The 19,847-nt window shown below is 57.3% G+C and overlaps 7 protein-coding genes across 7 annotated transcripts; 5 read left to right on the top strand and 2 right to left on the bottom strand.

Annotated features, from left to right (window-relative positions):
* The first annotated feature begins 1,761 nt into the window (after window positions 1-1,761).
* Window positions 1,762-4,806, top strand: B0I36DRAFT_84219 (glycosyltransferase family 20 protein). The gene is made up of 2 exons (XM_046163443.1): window positions 1,762-1,916; window positions 2,039-4,806. Exons 1-2 carry the CDS (start codon window positions 1,894-1,896, stop codon window positions 4,719-4,721), a joined length of 2,706 nt encoding a protein of 901 aa, XP_046014882.1. The 5' UTR covers window positions 1,762-1,893; the 3' UTR covers window positions 4,722-4,806.
* Window positions 4,807-6,392: 1,586 nt separating this feature from the next.
* B0I36DRAFT_360263 (uncharacterized protein) lies at window positions 6,393-7,796 on the top strand (the record flags this gene model as incomplete). Its single annotated transcript, XM_046158274.1, has 4 exons — window positions 6,393-6,826; window positions 6,930-7,056; window positions 7,128-7,209; window positions 7,288-7,796. The coding sequence occupies 4 exons, from the start codon at window positions 6,393-6,395 to the stop codon at window positions 7,794-7,796; spliced, it is 1,152 nt and encodes a 383-aa protein (XP_046014883.1).
* A 2,096-nt stretch (window positions 7,797-9,892) lies between these two features.
* On the top strand, window positions 9,893-11,644 carry B0I36DRAFT_360264 (FAD binding domain-containing protein; the record flags this gene model as incomplete). Its single annotated transcript, XM_046158275.1, has 1 exon — window positions 9,893-11,644. The coding sequence occupies one exon, from the start codon at window positions 9,893-9,895 to the stop codon at window positions 11,642-11,644; it is 1,752 nt and encodes a 583-aa protein (XP_046014884.1).
* A 384-nt stretch (window positions 11,645-12,028) lies between these two features.
* Window positions 12,029-12,969, bottom strand: B0I36DRAFT_372636 (Alpha/beta hydrolase fold-1; the record flags this gene model as incomplete). Its single annotated transcript, XM_046160135.1, has 2 exons — window positions 12,029-12,343; window positions 12,526-12,969. 2 exons carry the CDS (start codon window positions 12,967-12,969, stop codon window positions 12,029-12,031), a joined length of 759 nt encoding a protein of 252 aa, XP_046014885.1.
* A 683-nt stretch (window positions 12,970-13,652) lies between these two features.
* B0I36DRAFT_381648 (uncharacterized protein) lies at window positions 13,653-15,854 on the bottom strand. Its single transcript, XM_046160876.1, has 5 exons — window positions 15,721-15,854; window positions 14,732-15,609; window positions 14,441-14,587; window positions 14,223-14,350; window positions 13,653-14,100 (listed from the first exon to the last, which is right to left on the bottom strand). Exons 1-5 carry the CDS (start codon window positions 15,791-15,793, stop codon window positions 13,722-13,724), a joined length of 1,605 nt encoding a protein of 534 aa, XP_046014886.1. The 5' UTR covers window positions 15,794-15,854; the 3' UTR covers window positions 13,653-13,721.
* Window positions 15,855-16,503: 649 nt separating this feature from the next.
* B0I36DRAFT_429071 (putative 3-oxoacyl-reductase) lies at window positions 16,504-17,615 on the top strand (the record flags this gene model as incomplete). Its single annotated transcript, XM_046162486.1, has 2 exons — window positions 16,504-17,218; window positions 17,351-17,615. The coding sequence occupies 2 exons, from the start codon at window positions 16,504-16,506 to the stop codon at window positions 17,569-17,571; spliced, it is 936 nt and encodes a 311-aa protein (XP_046014887.1). The 3' UTR covers window positions 17,572-17,615.
* Window positions 17,616-18,055: 440 nt separating this feature from the next.
* Window positions 18,056-19,717, top strand: B0I36DRAFT_316967 (uncharacterized protein). The gene has a single exon (XM_046153101.1). The coding sequence runs from the start codon at window positions 18,228-18,230 to the stop codon at window positions 19,602-19,604; it is 1,377 nt and encodes a 458-aa protein (XP_046014888.1). The 5' UTR covers window positions 18,056-18,227; the 3' UTR covers window positions 19,605-19,717.
* The last annotated feature ends 130 nt before the right edge of the window (window positions 19,718-19,847 follow it).

Below are 19,847 nucleotides of genomic sequence, written 5' to 3' on the forward strand. Positions count from 1 at the left end.
TTCCCACCAACAGCTCGAGTAGGCTCTTCCCGGTTTTGCGCGAAAGCAAGGGCCCTGGCTTGCCAGACACCCTCAATACCGGACCAGATGGTCCCTCACTCGCCATGGCGGTGGAGCTGGAAGCTGTCATTTCGGCATCGCGTTGGCATAGACGGCCCTTTTGTGCCGGATTTTCGCGATCGTCTCTCGATCTGGTGATGTCCGAGTCCACGAGACGGCCCAGGCCTGGCTTCTTAGGGTGAATGGGTGAATAGGCTTGCACGATTTCCTTGTTACTGCGTGGCGTCTTGGTAGCTCAGAGGAAGTCGTGGCCACCAGCCACAGCCTGGCAGCTTTAGAGTTCTACCCCACGGCACGCCTGGCCCCATTGTCCACTCCTGACTTTGATTTCCTCTGGCGCGGGGCTTGACCTGGCGGGCTGATGGGCTTGGAACGGAAATGGAGAGTAGTCGACAGCAGGTGTCATGCAGCAAAGGGGTGACCCTGCGCAAAGCATGGGAAATTGAGGTGTGTGGACGCCCGAGGCATCCAAACGGGAGACGGACAGAGCATATATTGGGTGTCATTCGTGGAAGAGGGAGCACAATTCGACATGTGCTTCTTGCTCTGCGATGGTGGTGTGGCTGGAAGCCACCATGAGAGCGAGCGGCCTGGGGTCGGGGCTGCAAAAGGGTGTGGCAGGCACAGAGGCTGGCGAAGGGTGGTCTGGACCCCCGGATGGGCTCCCATCATTGCCCTGTCATTGGGAGCCTGGGTGATGCAAGTGGTGATGGCGGCCTTGCATAAGGTGAGATGCGCGTCGGCCGGGACTGGACATGGCGACTGTCAAAGGCGCAGCAAGCAGGAGGAGGCGAAGCCACGAGAAGCAGCGACTCGGGTCTAGCGCTGGCCGCATCCCTGCTGGCAAACCCTGTCCCGCCGGACCGCCCTGCAAGTGCGCCTGCAAGCACCTCCCCCCCCCCAGTGGAGCCCAAAGCCCCGCCGACTGTGTGCGTTTTTAGCTCGTGCGCGTCTTTGCTCCGGCTGTGTTGCTGCGGGACATTTTTCCATGAGGCAGTCCATTTGGGCGCTTGGGCGTGCCCGCCGCAAGGACGCTTCGCAGGCAACCCAGGCCGGCCGTTCTGCACTGTAGGTGCTTTAGTGCAAGGTAGTGCGCACAAGGTGGGTGCCGCGCCGGTTCTCTGCGGTGCTGTCACGGCGAGCTGTTACGTCACTCTGAGTGGCTTCTGCAAGCAAGCGGCCTGCATCGCGCGCTCCAGTTTCTCCCGCTGCCCACTTTGTCCACGCGCAGAGCAATCGCTGGCTGCTGCAGGGGTTGGTGTCACCTCCCTCCGTCGAGGTGCTGTAGGCAAGTGCCTTAGCACCTCTGCGCGGAGCTCCAACGCTGCAAACTTTCTTGGCCTCGAAGCTTCCCGCAACCCTACATTCGCTCCACCCACCACACCACCGTCCTCTCGCGCCCTAGAGCTGTCTATCTGCAGCTCGCTTGCGCGGCCGCCATACTTAAGAGGCAGCATCGTTCGCGTCCTTGCTGCGCAGTCCAGACCACAGTAGGTCCATCGCCTCACCTTGCTGGCTTGACCACCTGCCGCCTACCTACAGCACCACCAAACCCAGCTCAAGCTTGAGCTCTCTTGTTGTGCCAGCACCGCCCGAACATCTTTCAACACATCTACCTTGCTGCAACAAACCTCAGAGTGGTGGCCCTCCAGTGGTGCCCAGCTCCACCTCTGGCATAGGTTGTCCAGCGCTTCGCTCCGACTTCCCACGATCGCATTCGTCTTGCCGTGCTGCCGAGCCTTATGAGCGTGCAGAAATCGGATTCCGCAGTCAACATACCCCGCTGGAGCACAAACACTCCTCTTCGGTTGTAAACCACAGCACGTCCTAACCATGACGGTCTTTCTCGCTTCCCTGTACGTCATTGTCCTCGAGATCCTCTTACTGAGATTGCACCTCCAGCCACCAACAGTACCCCATCACCGCATTACTGTAGAACGTCAGCAGTTGCTAATTCGTGGACACTCCTCTCTTTCAGGTTCTTACCAAAGACAGTGTACTTCAAACTCCCAGATGCCCCTCCCACGAGGGGACAGCTTCACCGAGGACAGACCCTTGCTGCCGTAGCGAGTACTAAGGCCGGCCGGCCGCCGTTGACAGCTCGCCCAAGCCTCTTTCCACCCAAGGCGCCCAACACGCCCCCAGAGACACCACCTGACACCGAGAACGGCGCCATTGACGGGTGGTTCATCAATGAAGACGGCACCCGCATCCATGTCACCTTTGACGACAACTCGGACCGGAAAGCGCCAACAGACAAAGAATCGCCGACATGGGGCAGCCGTTCCTTCCAGCCAAAATCTCGGGCAAACTCCCCGCCTCCAGCTTCACTGCAGGAGAATGCCCGAACTCTGGCAAAGGCAAAAGAGCTCGGACGCCAGGGTGTCCACCAGCCCAGAGCCGTGCGTAGTGACAGTCATGACAGAGTCTTTGCAAACGCCAATTGGTCTGTCGTGGACTCGGAACAGGGCAACGGTGGGCTGCGCAATGCTGCCGATGCTGCTTCACGCGATGGCTACACCGGCGAGTACACCTGGGTCGGCACACTAGGAATGCCCACGGACGCGCTGGAAGGCACTCAGCAGAAGGAAGACATTCATGACCGGCTTGCCACTGAGTACAACATGTTGACAGTCTTCTGCTCCGACAAGGACTTTGATGGTCATTATCTGCATTTCTGCAAGCAGATTCTGTGGCCCGTCTTCCACTATCAGATCCCGGACAATCCCAAAAGCAAGGCCTACGAGGATCATTCATGGCAGTTTTATGTCAACCTGAACCAAGCGTTCGCGGACAAAATCATTAAGAACTGGAAGCGCGGCGACACAATCTGGGTCCACGACTACCATCTACTGCTTGTGCCAGGCATGATCCGTAAGAAGCTTCCTGATGCCAAGATCGGCCTCTTCCTCCATGTGGCATTCCCATCCTCGGAAGTGTTCCGATGCCTCGCAGTTCGCAGACAGCTTTTGGAGGGCATGCTTGGAGCGAATATGATCGGCTTCCAGATCCACGAGTACGCCCGCCATTTCCTGCAGACATGCAGTCGCATCCTGGCAGTCGAAGCTACCCCTGAAGGTGTGCAACTAGAGGATCGCTTCGTCAACGTCATGAATCACCCCATCGGCATTGACCCCGTCGACCTCGACCAGCACCGCAACAACGCCGAGGTGCAAAAGTGGATTGACATTATGAGTGAGCGCTACAAGGGCAAGAAGATCATCGTCGCTCGTGACAAGCTGGATCACGTCCGGGGTGTGCGACAGAAGCTTCTCGCATTCGAATTGTTTCTTAACAAGAATCCCTCGTGGCGAGACAAAGTTGTCCTGATTCAAGTTGCCCTTTCGACCAGCGAAAAGACTGATCTTGACGCAGCTGTGGGCGACATTGTCACAAGAATCAACTCGTCTTGGGCCAGTCTTGCATATCAGCCTGTCCTCTACTTGAAGCAAGACATCCCTTACTACCAGTACCTCGCGCTGCTTACTGTTGCGGATGCTCTCATGATCACCAGTCAGCGCGAAGGCATGAATCTGACCTCTCACGAGTTTATCGTGTGCCAGGACGGCGCTCTTGCCGACAAGAAGCATGGCTCGCTCATCCTGTCCGAGTTTACAGGCACCTCTTCGCTTTTCGGAGGCAATGAACTCTCAATCAACCCGTGGAGCTATCAGCAGATATCAAATGCTATCCAGAAAGCAATTGAAATGCCAAGAGAGGAAAAGGATACCCGGTGGACGGCACTCCGCAAGGTTCTCGATCTTCACACAGGATCCCGCTGGTTCCAAGAGTTCTTGCAGAGCTTAGACTCGGCATACGATGATCAGCATCGCCACGATCAGACCTCAGTTCCCCGCCTAAATCTCGCGAGCATGAGCCAAAAGTGCCGCGACAGCAAGCGCAGATTGTTCATCCTCGACCTCGAAGGGACTCTCATTCCTTACGGATCGCAGTCAGAGGCCATCCTCATGAATCCACAGCGCGTGATTGGGGTTCTTCGGGACCTCATGGAGGACCCCCGCAATATCGTCTATGTAATGTCCGGCCGGACTCCGCAAGAGCTCGAGAGATTCTTCCGTTTGGTTCCTAACATTGGACTGATCGCCGAGAATGGATGCTTTGTCAAGGACTGCGGTAAGAGCCAGTGGATTGAGATGGCCGACCGCCAGCAGATCGACTCGTGGAAAGAATCTGTCACGTCCATTCTCCAGTACTACCTTGAGCGTACGCCTGGATCCGCCATCGAGGATCGAAGCTGTTCAGTCATCTTCCACTACAAGAATGCCGAGGACTACGCAAATGCTGAACGTCAGGCTAGTGACTGGACCGGCCACATCAACGAGTCCTGCGAAGCCCAGAGGGTTCATGCAACTCAGCTCGAGGGCTGCGTGGTCGCAGAGGCCATTGACTGGACCAAGGGAACCGCTGCAGCCCAGATCTACGAGCGTCATACCGCGAACGACCCGATTGACTTTATGATGGTCATCGGCGATGGACGCGAAGACGAAAAAGTCTTCCGCTGGGCGAATGACCTGTCTCCATCGGTGCCAAACGTGATTACAGTCAGCCTGTGCAACCGCAACACCGAAGCTACCGCTACCCTGACTCAAGGTGTGAACGGGGTGCTCATCGCACTACAGAAGCTCGTCACTTCAGCCTAGGCTCGGACTCAGCCTAGCAGCTTCGCGCAAGGCCCTATAGTTACCTGTTCACAAGTCAAACAAGCCTTATTTCGACCATGCATCAAAGAGCAGGCAGTCGCCTGTCTCTCCCCACTCCACGCACCTCTTCATAACGACGGCACGAATTACACAAGCACGCGATTAGACCATCATGTCCTCCCAGTATCCGGTTGGACTGGCGCAGTTGTACAATATTGCATTTTCCCCGCATGGCGCACTTTCTCATAACCCAGCGTCCATAAGGCACTGGGTCTTTCCCCTAGGCGGCAAAGCAACACGGAATTATGGTTAGATGATGAATTCTCATTTTTATTCTTAAGTGTCTCACGCTCAAGTGTTCTTCTCTGTTTTGGTCCCTGGCCATTCGGTGATCTCTCTCGACTGCTCTCGCAAACGAAGTTTTTGATGAAACTCCAGTAGCAATGCCAAAGGGTTGTGCAGCTAGAGTTCAGATGCACGTCTCCGAGCATGGTAGCACCTACGAGTTCAAGGTGAATCAGTCGCACAACTAGTGGCGATCGCGAAGGTGTATACTTCTAAACTCATCGAAGCTAAGCTGAGGGGCACTTCTCATTTAACACTCGTAAGCTAGGTAGGACAGCAGGTAGGACAGCAGCTGTTTCGTACTGGACCGGATGGGATTGCAAGGGATCTCGAGACACCGGTTGCATCGTCTGACCGGGTGTTAAGCTCCGATCGTCTACAAAATCCAGCCCATCACTGTACGGACAATGCCAGCTGGGACTATGCCAATTTAAGCAATTGTAACTATATCATACGATTCAATCTCGCCACTACCCAACATCTCAGACATTCTGGCCCATTGTGCAGGCGGCGACTGCGTGATCCTCCGCACCGTTGGTCCCGAATGTCTTAATGACAAAGCTTGCTTAGCTGGTGCCTCACGGTGGCTCTCAGCGCTTTTCTTGGAGGATACGGTCCGGCCTAGGGATAAGCAATGTGAGAAAATTTGGCCCGCCCTTGAAGCCCCTGAACTAGAAGAGTTTCGACGGCGTTGGCCTGACGGCAAGGTAGCTTGGTCAAAATTGCTTTTTTCTTGGGCTTCCCCTTCCTGGCGCGCGGTGCAGCAACCGGGTAATCAACTTTGAGTGGAGCAGGAATTCCAGCGGCATAAACCGTGGTCAGGAATTGACAGATCAGATGCACTCTTGTTGCTTCTGCCTGCCACCAGACGTTTTACACCAACCATCATCTAGCACTTGGAACCCTCCTTCTTGCAGGTTTGTCCACATCAAGCTTCGTGCAGCACCTTGAGACCAGCCAACGTGTGCCCACTCGCCATGCAAGTCGCAAAGCAAGGTGTAGTAGTAATTCAGGGGTTCGGCAACTCTGCAGAAAAAGCAAAAACCCTCCTGGTCCACGGTGTCGAGTCTGAACTGGCGAGATTGTGGCTGAACACGATGAACACTGGTTCCTTGGTCTTGTCGTGTCCAGCTCGCCACATCGGTTATACAGTGTCTCCCATTAGCATGTCTTGTCATCGCGTCGGCGAAACTGCGCGTGTAACATGCCGAGGACTTTTCTTTCCTTTTGTCTTAGACACACGTTGCCCGCACGTTCCAACCACCAGAGCTCTTGTGCTTCCTCTCTGCTCCTCTGCGCATATAAGCCGCCCCGAAACAGGACATCATGATCTTCCGCAGTCTGAGCACAAGGACTTGTCTCAACTCGGACGCTACCGGCACTTCCTCCTCTCTGCACGGCGAGACACAACTCGTCAAGTTCCGACGGAGCTACAGCTTGACTGCCGAGAGGCCACCCGCCTTTCGCTCATCATCAAGCATACGACTCGGCCGGCAGAAGGACCACAGGCGAAACGGAACCTACAATAGCGGGAGTCATTCAAGAGCAAGTAAATACGGCCTGATACCCGAAGAGGCACAGCCACAGAAGAGCAGCAGCAGCACCACCAGAAAACGGAGGAGCCTGCGGAGCATAGTCAAGGCAATCATGGGTCTCTTATCCGCGCGGAGCAGCTCCTCGAGCATCCTCGAGGCGGCACCATTCGGAGAGGTTGATAACGTCATGGACTTGCCGGACTCGTATGTCCACTCTGATCTCGAGTGAGTGCATCCCTTCTTCTGACGCTGCTAGAAGCATGAGAGAGGCGTCGAAGGATACCGTAATTTCGAGGATATGTGACTGACTCGTGTCGGTCGGGAGTAGATTACTTGAGACGGGTCGCTTCTCCGATTTCTCGATACATTGCCGAAGTCGGACGTGGCGGGTGCATAGTCTGATCGTGTGCTCACGATCAGACTGGTTTGACCAGGGGCTCAATGGGGAGTCCAGCGTAAGTTGCCCTCCACGGAGCTGATGACAATGTCATTGAGGCTATCAAGCTGACTTGGCTCCACGATACAGGAGTCCGGCAAGAGGGTCGTGACGCTATCAGACTGCGAGCCAGACGACATAGACTCTATGCTTCTCTTCTTGTACTCGGGAGGTGCGTACTACCCTCGCTCGCGCCACCAAAGCTGCCTTGGTGCCTTGCCTCATTCGCATACTGACCTCGTCCTGCGAGGGGGGTTACCAGACTTCTCCTTGACAAAATGGGCCAAGGCCTCCAACGTCTACACGGCGGCCTGTCACGCTTTCTACCTGGCGGACAAGTTCTCGATTGACCTGCTGAAACGCCCCGCGCTCAAGCAAATCGCCGTGCAGACCAAGCACCGCATCCCGGGGGACTCCTGGGAGCACAAGTTCATGGAGGCCGTGCGGCTCGAGTACACGGGGCCAAACCTGCCGCAGCGCTCCCTGAGGCAGATGTTCCTGCTCGAGGCGGTGCGGTCGCGCGGGCGGTACCGGGGCCCAAAGTTCCAGGGCGTGTTCTCGGACGAGAAGCTCGCCGAGGAGAACATCCCCCGGTTCAAGGAGCAGGTGAGCAAGCTGGAGAAGGTGCTGCTGGACAACGAGGGCGGGGACGAGCATGCCGTTGCGCGCATGCTGAGGGTGAAATACACCTTTGTGTCGGAGGAGGCCAGCCATGCTAGGTGGTTACGAGACTTTCCGCCTCAGGGGAGGATCGTCTAGGTGGTAGTTAATGCTGCTGCTCTATCTCTTTGGCTAGGACATCGATTCAGCAGTTTTCGGGCTCATTATGTCAGTTTTTCTGTGAGCATCTTTGATCGGCTGTGGCCCTCGTTTCTGGTGCGGTACCATACTTGATTTACGCCCAACGGTGCCTGGAAATACACGAGTTCGTATATGTCCACTCTTATCCTGTCATGCTTATGGGCTGAGAACGAGGTCGTGCACGTTGCTGCCTGTGCCATTCATTACTGACGCCTACGAACCTGCTCAAGATGCCCTCACTATGTCACCTGTCATGTCTGGGCCAGCTCGAGCGCCACACCAGGCACGCCAAGGCACTTTTATGCAGGCGACCACTCACGGGTTCTCCAGAGCTGCACAGTTGACTTGCTTTTTCTGACAGATTGAAAGCCACAATATCAACCTGCTTGCCATTCCCTGTCAATATAACCACCGCCAAGTCCTCTCTCCCCTTCCTTTCAGTCTTCCACTCATGCATGCTCATTTCTTAGACCCTGTTTGACCTAGTTATAATGCTTCTCGCAACGCCACTGCAAGGATTCTCGGTCTTCACACTATAGTACCCACCCCCCTCTCTCCTCCCCCCAGCCAGATATATTTTCGGTCACCCGCCTGGTTCGCGTAGAGTCTCACAGTGCGGTTCAGCAAAGCACGTGGGGGGAAAGCAAAGCGAGACGCGTGCAGGCGCGCGAGCGGGAAGCAAAGTATGATGATGCACTATCCTTCCGGAGAGAGCCTGGAGCTGTCGAGGTCGAAATTCCACGAGTTAAAAGACACGCGCACGTGGAGAGGCTGCATGCTGTACAACTTAGACACACACAACATCCCAAGGAAGTAATCCCCCCCGCCGCAAAAGTCACTGTAGACCAGGAAGACTGTTCAAGTTTTGAAAGCGAAATTAAGCACAAACTTTAGATAGCGTTCTGGAAGGACATGATTTCATGCTGCGAGCTCAGAACATTGAACCGAAATGCACTGATGGCAACGTTCAGCGTAGATAAGACACATTTAGTCCCATTTCCCAGAACGAATCAATACTCTCCACGTCGGACTTGCCACCAGCGACCGGATTATCCGCGGGTGCAGCAGACCCCTTTGGCAACGTTACCTCGTGATTGCATAGGTTCCATTGCCTCAGGCTTCACCTGCGAAAGACCGCGAGGTTGATGACCGATGCAGTCAGGCTGCTTCGCGCGCAGTCCCGGAGACAACGCCGGAGCGCGGAAGATCCACGGCCTTTGGCTGACCAAAGCCGCTTTCCACTTGGTCGCTCTGCCGCACTCCGTCCTGCATAGGGCTCGGAGATATTTCTGGCGACATCGACTGTCCCGCCTCGCGACGATGATGATTATGGTTGATCGGCTCATGGGTGTGATAGAGCCAGGTCCCCTTCCGGGGCCAGGCCTCGCGCTATGCACGGGGCATCTACCTCCGGCCCCACCAGCTCCCGGGGGGCTTGTCCCGCTTTTGCCCGTGGACCCCACCCGGGCAGATGTGGGGCCATCGGCGAATCGGCAACGCGAGGCCCCGATCTCCTGGGTAGCGCTTACTGCCAGAGACGTCGACCCAACTCTGTTTGCCATGCTCAACGGTCGACTGGTGCCTCAGAGACTGCGAGGCTCAACTCAACTCAATCGACGCGAGCGCCGTCCCCAATCGACGCCATCGGGCCCGCGCTAGCCGGCGAGCCAGCGAGCCTCCTGCGCGACCATGCCATGCCATGCCACGCCATGGCCCGCGCCGTTCTGCAGCGCGGCCCCGCGGCGACGACGTCAGCCTGCCAGCGCCCTTTGCGTCAACGCGCGACTGCTCGCGCCTTAGGGCTGACCTCGCATGGCTGGAAATATCCTCAGCGCTGCCCGTGTTAGTTCCCATGTCAGACGAGATATATAGCTCTGGACGGCTCCGCCCTATGCTGGTCAGTTTCGGCATGCCTGCTCCATCAAGAATCCATCACAAGCACAGTCACTCGGCTCGTATCACCAGACAAGCGAGCACGCCTAAATATCCCAACCAAGCATCAACACCGGCGCCACCTACACAACCACTTCGTGCCAGCCATCGCGATCCGCAACATGTCTGATAACGCAGATATCATCATTGTTGGGGCAGGCCCGACTGGTCTGACCATGGCCCTCGAGCTGGCTCTTCAGGGAGTGTCGTTCCGCATCGTCGACAAGGCCGAAAAGGCCAGCGACAAATCGAGGGCTCTCGCCATGCACGCCCGCAGCCTCGAGGTGCTGAGCCGCCACGGCCTTCGCGACGACCTCATCAACGCCGGCAACACCCCCGAGGGCATGTCGATCAAGGTCAACGGCAAGGAGGTCGCCAAGATCCAGGTGGACCCCAAAACAGCCCAGTTCCCAGACGCGGCACGCTCCCTGCCCATCCTCATCAACCAGTGCGAGACAGAGACCATCCTCCTCCGCGGCCTCAAGAACAAGTACAATGTGGAGCCAGAGCGCGGGGTCACCGTGGCTGACATCAAGCCGGACAAGGACGGCGTCAGCCTGACCCTTAATGGCAAGCCGGTGCGCTGCAAGTACGTCGTCGGCGCGGATGGAGCGCACAGCGTGGTCCGGCACTCCGCACCCAGCATGACCTTCGAAGGGGCACCGTATCCCCAAGACTTCACCCTCTGCGACGCCTACATCCGCCCTGGTCCTGCTTCCCACCCGCTGAATCGCGTCCACTTTTGCCTCGGCCAGGGCCTGCTCGTCGCGCTGCCGCTCAAGGGGGAGAACAAGATCCGCCTGGTAATCTCGCGGGCCGGCCGGTTCGCCGCCGACGCCCAGAGCAAAGAGGAGCCTACGCTCCGCGACTTCCAGGAGTTCCTCGACGCCACGGTCCCCGGTTTCGGCGAGCTGTACGACCCAGAGTGGCTCACGCGCTTCCACCTGCACCACCGCGGTGTCAGCACCTACCGCGACGGTCGCCTCTTTGTCGCAGGCGACGCCGCGCACATCCACTCCCCCGTGGGCGGCCAGGGCATGAACACGGGCATCCAGGATGCCGCCAACCTCGGCTGGAAGCTCGCCGCTGCCGTGCGGCACGCCGACCACAACGCCGCGAGGCCAGTAGGAGCAGACAATGCCGGAAACGACACGGATATCGAGAAGCTCCTCGACAGCTACCATGCCGAGCGGTTCCCCATCGGCCAGAGGCTGCTCCAGTCGACAGACTACATGTTCACCTGGATCACCTGGGGGAACCCAATCTTCCTGGCGCTGCGCAATGCGCTGGTGCCCTGGGTCCTCCCGTACGCCATGGCCAGCTCTGCCAAGAAGCAGACCAAATTCTTCCGCTACATTACGCAGCTCGCCATTAGATATGCCAGGAGCGCCATCGTCGGCACCGGGAGCGGTTACGACGGGCCGGTAAAAGGCGGCTACCGCGCTCCAGACGGGAGGGTCACCGCCGTCCCCGAGAAGAGCGACAAGAAGGCTCCCGAGACCTGGCTTCTCAGCTCGGTGGCAGGGGATAGACACAGCCTGCTGCTCTTCTCGGGCTGTGGCTCTGGGGCGGCGACGCCAGAAGACCTTGAGTCGGTCAAGCAGCGGTTTGTCAACGCCGCTGCGGGGACAGAGCTCGGCGCGAAGGTGGACGTGCACGTGATTTACTCGCGCGAGGCGGCGGCCAAGTCTCTGAAGCAGAAGGCAGGAGACAAGGAGCATGTCGATGCCGAGGACGGCGCGCTGCATGAGCGATACGGCTTCAAGGACAAGGCCGGGTATGCCTATGTGCGGCCGGACTTGTACATTGCACATATCGGGTATCTGAAGTCTGCGGTGGATGAGTTGCTCGAAAGCCTCAAGAACGATGCCTAAGGTCGTGGTTTTTGGCTCCTTGCTTGTGGCCACAGGGATGCTGGGCACCAAGTCGATTTTTCTTTTTTCATCTACTCGCAGTCGCGAATTGTACTACTATTCTTCCACTTTCTCAAAGCCTGTATCTTGCTCTTCAAGGAGTGGAGGGCTGGGGCTTGTCTTCCATTTCCGTTGCATTCTTTGCTTCATACACGACACCTGTATTCATATAATTTGACTTTAGTCTAGCGTCTTGATCGTCACTCCTTTTTAAATTTATACCAAATGTTAATCATTCAGCAAAACCGCAAAGGAAAATGTGTTGCCGATGTATCTGTTGCCACAACATCCACAAAACCTGCTAGAACTCAAGCAACGATTGGTGTGCGGGCATTACGTGCTTGCTTACGCAGTAGGAGCAGCAGCAGCAGCAGCCTCAATCTCCCGCACCAACACCTCGACATGCCCCTCGACGGCAAACGGGCTGTGCCCGGCCTCGATCTCGACGACCCGCGCGCCTACAGCGTCCGCCATCTTGCGCTGCACCTCGGGGAAGATGGTCTCGTCCTTGGTGCAGAGGATGTACGTCTTGGGCACGTCCTTGAGGTCCGCCGCGCCCAGGGTCACGGGCGTCATGAACGCCACCGCGCTGTGGTCCCCGAGGAGGCTGTACATGGCGTCCCTGGTGGACGCGTCCGGGACGTCGGCGGCGTAGAACCGCTGGATCGCGAAGCTGTGGAGGGTAGAGACGCCGGTTGTGTACTGTTTGATCATGGGTGCGGGCGGGCGGAATTTCATGAGATTAGCAAAGCGGCTCCCATCTCCAACTTTTACACAGCAGGCAGTGGGGGGTTTTGTGCTATGTTGAGTTACGGAAGAGAGAGAGTGTGTGAGAAACTCACGTTGACATCGAAAAAGTCCATCAGCGGCTCGTAGTCGGCCAACTTGGTCCCCGCCTCGGCCAGCACATACCCCGTCAGATACACGATGCTCTTGACACCGCCCTTCAGACCTCGCGCGGCCCTCTCGGCCACCGTGTTTCCCGCGCAGAACTGCGTCCCCGGGATCCCGCCGTAGCTGTGCGCCACGACGACGACCTCCCGCCCGTCCTTCCCTTCCTCGGCAGGCAGGTACGGCGCGAGGGCCTCCTCGCAGCGCTTCACGTCGTCGAACAGCGTCTTGCCCAGGATCGAGTCGTCGGCGCCCGCAGTCGCCAGGGCTGGCGCGACGACCGTGTACCCGGCCTTGCGGAGCGGGTTGATCAGGCCCTTGTAGTAGCCCGGGGCGTGCCAGGCGCCGTGGACGAGGAGGATGACGGGCTTCTCCGGCTCCGGGGTTTCAGCCATTTTGCAGACAGTTTTTGTTTTGGAGTGGCGGGAGTGCAGGCCTCTATCAACGGGAAGAGGTTGCGGAAAAGATTGATTCCCAAAAGTGATGGCGTTGCGATTTGTAACAGGCACTATCTTTCATTGTGTCGACACAAACACACCCGGTGACGGGGTTCTTATAAGAATGTGTGATACTGGGCATTTTCCGGGGTATCAAGGGTCAATGAAGCTTTCAATACACGTGATAGGCTATTCACCATCCCAGGCCTAGGAACTAACTCCCCTCAATGGTCAATGGTCTCCGGTCCACCGAATCCCAAGCCGAGTGCTTTGGCCAATCTGCATTCCTGTAGCCCCGGGCACTTGTCATAGCTTGAACGCCTCGCGTCATGGGTGGTGCAGACCTGGCTTGTGAAATTCCTCGGAGCATTTTCTACCGACGAGATCTCGTTGATAAGAGCAAGCAGAGGGAGCAGTAGGTCCGCTCTCGCCTAGAATGAGCCCCAGGCAAGCCATGCCGGGCGTGAGATTGGTGCTTGGTTGTGCTTACCACCAAGGGGGCTCACGTCAGCTATAGTGCAGGGGCAGCGGCTGGGGCCGAGGGCGACTATTGTCGATCCGGGGCTGGGTGGGTGTCTGTCCCAACATTGAGAAGAATTGCGGAACAGGAGAGACACATTATCGAATGGCACTTGTAGCGTTGGCTGCCAACCAGATTGATTGCCTACCCGGGGTATCTAGGTAATTAAGTATACGTGTGCCCTCGTGCCCTATCCTGCCATGGAAGCCGCAAGCGTGACCAGCCCTCCAAAGCCGTCCATGCCCGCGAGCCACTCCTCCCAATCTGCCTTGGGCCATCTTCTCGCTCCAGCTTCGCTCTCACGATCGTCGCTCCTCGAAAGAGCCGCCCCCGAGGAGAGGTTGACCAGGTCGCCGTTCAGCGCTATACCGTACTCTATGGCGCCGCGCGACCCCGTCTTCATGGTCATCTTCAACCTTTCCGACATCCACTGCCTTGCGTCGCCGGCCTCCCAGAGCTGCTTGCTCGCCGGAAGTAGGGAAAGAACCAACCCTTCTCGCGAGAGATCACAGCGTTTCGCGGGCTCGAAGATTGTGACCATGTTTACGACTTGGTAGAGCGTGCAAAGTCTATGGTAGAGGGACAGCGCGTGTCAGCACCAAACTTACGGGCCGGGAGGAGAACAAGGAACGACTGGGGAGGCAACACAAAAGAAAGGCACAACTCAGGCAATGGGGACACTCTGGCTCACCTTCGCGCAGACTCGACCAGGACCCAGCGCCGCCATGCTGCTTCCAGGCTATCTGCAGATGCGGAACCGCCCAGCTCAGGGCCGTCAACGTCTGCGAACTTGGCATTGCCCAGGCCCTTGGACATGATCTGTAATAACGCACAAGCAGTCGGTTAGCTAAACTGTACGGCTGGGGGGCGGTGAAGGTTCCGAGTGAGGGCACAGGGAGGGGAGCTTACTACAACCGCCATGATCAAAAGGCTGTCGATATTATCATTGTCCTCTCCTCCCGCCGCGCCGGCGTCACACTCGTCGGCACGCACGATGATATATATCGAAAGAGCCTGCATGGCGCTGACGATGGCGAGAGGCGACAGTGTGGAGAACTAAAGACGATGAAAAACACGATCAGTATGTCGGTTTTCTCCAACCGCCGCTTCGCGTCCAGAATCGCCAGGGCCTAAAAGTGCGTGGTGATTGCCCCATGAAACGGTCCCCTGTGGACGTGCTTGGTAAAGATGTTTACATACCTGCGAGCAGAGACGCTCACACTCCATCCGCACGTTCCTCCAAAACAAAGTTCTGTTCGACCTGCGAAGTCCGTCCTGACTGCAGAGCATGGGCAGCAGGCTGATGCAGTTATGCAGCGGCTCCAAGTCCTCCCGCGTATCCGGGTGGGTGAGGAGACTTGTCGTCCCGGGATGTATGAACGGCGGAAGTGCGTTGTCGCGCAGCATCATGACCGCATAGGACTTGAGGGTATGCCGGATCAGGCTTGCTGCCCTCTGGGAGCCCGGCTTCAGCTTTGTCGGTCGGTGGATGAGAGAGCGGTCATTGGTCGCAACAGTGCTCAGCGTTCTTGGTATCGACATGGTGTTGTCCGGCAGAGTGTTCAGAAGAAATTCAGGGAGATGAAGAGTGTTGTACGATTGGAAAGCAGGGGCTGAGATGGCGTCCTTTGCAGACGAAAAGGGCATTATAGTAGCAACGTCGGGGCCTGTAGCTGATGGGGAAGCAAGCTCGGCAAAGTCGTCCTGGGAAGTATCATCCCAGTTCAACGCGGCTGAATATCCGGCATCAAAGTCGATCAGGATTGGACTGCCGAGCTCGGTAGCGTTGCCAGCCTCGTCGGGGCCTGCATCCGGGTGCAACGACGACTCTGAGCTCGGCGACCCGACCGAGTTTGGCAGCAGAGAATCGCGAGATTCCTCCTGCCGAGTGCTTTCTCTGAGAGGTTTGCCCGTGTAGGTACACCTGGCGCCCTTGTCCAGACACCGCGAGCACGTAGGCCGCTTCCTGTCGCACCGGACTTTGGAGCTCACGCAGGCGAGGCAGGAATGCACTCTGGAAGCTCTGTCGATGGGCTTGCGTGTGCGACAGTAATACCCATGCCTCTTCAGGCTGGAAGCTGGTGGCCACGGTGAATATCAGCAAATGTGAGATGCTGCAGTCGTAGTCGAGACGGAATGTGCCGTCCTCTAGGATGATGTCCTCTTGGACTCATAGGTGGGGAACTTACGGTTGTCAAAGGGCTTGCGACACTGAGGGCATCGCAGAACAGTTTCCGCAGTATTGGCGGTGGTGATATCCATGATTGACGTGTCGCTTGGATGTACAAATTACAATACAAATCACATTGCACGAGACTGTTTGTTGCTGGGTTGGTGAAAGTTGTCCGTCCGAGAATGTATGGGCAAAGCCGCAAGACTCTAATAGATATGGTGCTAACATTTGTAAGCTGCAGTTGCTTGAGCAATGAGAACTAGGGATAGCCATGCATGTTCAACATTGCTCCGGGCGGGCGGGGTAATCGTATTGCGGCAGCCAATTAGAGACAACTATCAAAGAACGCACCGGACCAAAGTGAACGGAGCATTTTGTCCCGCATGCGTCTTGTGATTGGCTATCTTGGTGCCAGGCCCGACGGATTCGGCTACCGCTCCCGACCATCTAGACAACAAGGCTCGACATTTAGTTATCAGATCCCAAGCTGGGTAACCTGCGTCTCTACACTTTGGTCCGGAGCGAGGACTCGGTGTTCTTGGCAAATCCAGCCGACAAGTCGAGCCAGTGCGTGTGGAATTCGCCAATTTGTCATGGACAAGGCGACATCGAGGTCAAGACGTGTATATAAGTGCGTGGTTGCCATGGCTTCATTGCTTGGAGGAAGAAGAAGACGACAACAACCATCACCACAGACATTCCCAGCATACAGAAGCACTCCTGGCACTTGAACAACACCATTCTATTATCAAACCCATCCAACCAATCTACCACGCCTTGACCACCCATACCCGTCACAATGTCCGCCATTCATCGCTTCCCCATCCCCACCAAGATCTACCATGACAATGCCTACCCGACCATCTCGCCAACCCGACCAGAAAACTCTGCCAAGGGCAAGACAGTCGTCGTGACTGGTGGCGGCACAGGTATCGGCGCCGAGACGGCCCGTTCCTTCGCCGCAGCCGGCGCCTCCCGCATCCTCCTTGTCGGCCGCCGACTCGAGCCGCTCCAGGCCACAAAGACTTCCATCGAGGCCGAGTTCCCCAGTGCTTCGGTGACGACCTTCTCGGCCGACGTGACGGACAAGGGCCAGGTGGACGCCGCGTTCGACACATTCGCCTCCCAAAACGACAATGTCAAGATCGACGTGCTGATCAGCAACGCCGGCGTCGCCGGCCCGCTCGAGGGTGTCGCGGCAGTCGACCCCACGGCCTTCCTCTCGGGCATCCACGCCAACGTCGCGGGCGCGCTGCACGTCGCGCAGGCCTTCCTGCGCCACGCCAACCCTTCCGGGGCCGTCGTCGTCAACGTCTCGTCGCACGCCGCGCACATGAACTTTGGCGACGCCTTTGCCTCGTACAGCGTGGGCAAGCTCGCCGCCTACCGCGTGTGGGACACGGTCGGGTTCAACCACGCGCATGTGCGGGTGTACCACCTCCAGCCTGGCGTGGTTAACACGGACCTGAACAAGTCTGTAGGAGGAGTCGAGGCCTTGGGTTTCGAGGACCATGGTATGTTGTTATTTTCTTTTGTCCTGCCTCTCCTTTTTTATTATCCCGTCAAATCATGAACCAAGTCATAGTGGGACTTTCCACTGGTCAAATTGCACGGCTGTGCTAATTCCACAATTGCTCGATTTGCAGTCTCCCTCCCCGCAGGCACGATACTCTGGCTCGCGAGCCCCGAGGCCGCCTTCCTCAAGGGCAAGTACCTCTGGTCGAACTGGGACATGGACGAGCTCAAGACGCGCGCCGAGGAAATCGCCGCGGGCCAAGAGTTCAACATCCAGCTCGTGGGGTGGCCGTTCAACAAGGAGTTTCAAGGGCTGCACGAGCTTGCCGACAGTGCCAACAACGCCGCATGAGCCATTGGCATTGACGGAACGGGTTCATGACTCGAGGTATGGCTGGAAATAGAAAGACTCCGCCACTCATGATACTGGGGTCGTAGGCAGTGGTTTGGGGCATTCGGTTTCATTATTCTGGTCGATCGTCTCATAGACTGGTTTGATAGATTCGTAAATTAACTTGTGAATTAAAGTACCTGACCGGATTGCACCAGCGAACCACTTTCCAGATGTTTACTGAGATATCTGGTGTGAATGATCCAGAGCTTTTTCGTTGCACAATAAACCTTCCTGACTCTCGCGAGTTGGACTCCAATACAATGCCTCCGGGCTCCCTCAGTGATGCTCTCCAGGGGGGCCCTGAAACGGGGGGCGGGGGCCAGCAGAGCCGGCGGCGTAAAGACCCTGAAACGGGCCTCAGTGGAGCCACACCCCACGCTCTGAGTCAGGGCGGCCAACATCCAGGCTTTCAACGCTTTGGACAGAGAGACGACACAGCGCCAACAACAACAATGCCCATTTATTGATGACACGCGGTACCAGTTCTTGCCAATTCTCACTCGACATAGGTGATTTTCTCACCAAAAAAAAATCAAGGCCAAAAACTCAAATACCCATACGCTTAGAGCAACAAAAATTCAAAAACCCAACCGTTTCTAACCCCCAAGGCCGCAATGACGCGCGATCGCTGGCTGGACACCGACGGTGTGGCCAGCGCCCTGCTCGCCCGCGCGGGCCACTGGCTGATGTGGTGCCGCAAATACCAGACGCTTTGGGCCGGCTACGGCTTCATCTGCGAGCTCAAGGCGGCCGACGAAACGCGGGACGACAACGGGCTGGGCATCCCGATGATCTTGAAGCTCGTCACGCGGCCGCCAGCGGGTCAAGACGGGGCCGAGGGGGAGGAGGATGAGGGCCACCTGCGCAAGATGTTCAGCTACCAGGTCGAGCGGCACTTTTACAGCTCCATCGCGCCGCGCCTGCGGGCAGAGCACGGGGTTGCGGTGGCCGAGTGCATAGCCTCGACGGCGGGGACCCCGGAGCTGGACGGACCAGGAGCTGGTGAGGTGAAGGTCAACAACAGCCACAACGCTAGCGATGAATCGATTCTGGACGGCGTGGTCGCGGTGCTCATGACGGACCTGCGAGTCGAGTTCCCCGTTCCTGGAGAGAAGAGGTCCGAGCTGAGCGAGCGGCAGGTTTCTGCCACTCTCGACTGGCTGGCCCGGTTTCACGGGAGCACGTGGGCTCAGTCGCGCAAGGAGGAATTGACAGAGCTGGTGCTGCCACCGCTGCAGGAGTTTGAGAGGAGGAAGACACGGCGGGGGTCGGGGAATGGTGGGCAAGAGACCGTCGGCGGCACCAACAAGCTCTGGCTCAACGGCGGGTACACTTACCTCGCCACCCGGCGGAAAGAGTTCTCCAGCCTGCTTGACCAGCTCGATGACGGCGAGGCCGAGTGGGCTCAAGCACTCTGCCGCCCACTCCAACGGGGAGCGACAGAAGGACCCTGCGTGGCAGAGATGGTTGCCCACGTGCTCACGCCTCGTGGCGATCGCGACTACGAGACGCTGATCCACGGCGATGTAAAGTCTGAGAACCTGTACACGACCTCTGAGCACGACAGGGTGGCATTCTTTGACTTCCAGTACGTCGGACTGGGTCTCGGCGTCTGTGACTTGGCGAAGCTGTTCACGTGCTCTGTGCCGCTGGAGCTGCTGATCGGTGGCGGCGTGGACAGGAGCAAGGCGAGGGCAATGATAGGGCACGAGCTGAGCATGGAAAAGGGCGAGGAAGCACTGCTGCGGGAGTATCACGGGCTGCTGCTGAAGGAGGATGCGACAGCAGGCGCGGAGGGCACGAGGCAGTATGACTGGGACCTGTTTGTGCGGCACTGGGAGACGGCATTGGTGGACTGGCATCGCTTCCAGGTGTCCTGGGGCCAGTGGGGGAATGTGGACTGGCTAGAGGCCCGAGTCCGGGCGATTCTGAGAGACGAAGGCTGGAGGATGTGGTTGCAGGCGGAATATGACAAGTCGAAGTCTTCATGAACGAGAAGGAAATTAGATAGCTAGATTGATACACCGGTAGATCAATAGAAATCATTCAGTGGCAGACTGGTGGAATCAAGCATGGAATTCACAACATCGAAGTTGGCTTTGGCACCTAATTACAGCTCATACCAGGCACATTGACTGCAGCCGCAAAGGCTGACGGGCTTCCACGTTTCGAAGTTGAAAAAGTGCCGTGCGACGGCATACTACAAGAGTAAGCATCTTACCAGAGTGACAAGG

Source organism: Microdochium trichocladiopsis (genome assembly GCF_020744255.1).
Source record: "Microdochium trichocladiopsis strain MPI-CAGE-CH-0230 chromosome Unknown B0I36scaffold_3, whole genome shotgun sequence".
Taxonomy (NCBI): Eukaryota; Fungi; Ascomycota; class Sordariomycetes; order Xylariales; family Microdochiaceae; genus Microdochium; species Microdochium trichocladiopsis.

Coding starts and splice junctions, on each gene's coding strand:
- B0I36DRAFT_316967 (XM_046153101.1), top strand. CDS start 18,228: ATGACGCGCGATCGCTGGCTGGACACCGACGGTGTGGCCAGCGCCCTG.
- B0I36DRAFT_381648 (XM_046160876.1), bottom strand. CDS start 15,793: ATGGATATCACCACCGCCAATACTGCGGAAACTGTTCTGCGATGCCCT. Junction 14,351..14,440: donor TTTTGATCATGGCGGTTGTA/GTAAGCTCCCCT, acceptor GCGTTATTACAG/ATCATGTCCAAGGGCCTGGG. Junction 14,101..14,222: donor CTGGTCGAGTCTGCGCGAAG/GTGAGCCAGAGT, acceptor CCTCTACCATAG/ACTTTGCACGCTCTACCAAG.
- B0I36DRAFT_84219 (XM_046163443.1), top strand. CDS start 1,894: ATGACGGTCTTTCTCGCTTCCCT. Junction 1,917..2,038: donor ACGGTCTTTCTCGCTTCCCT/GTACGTCATTGT, acceptor CCTCTCTTTCAG/GTTCTTACCAAAGACAGTGT.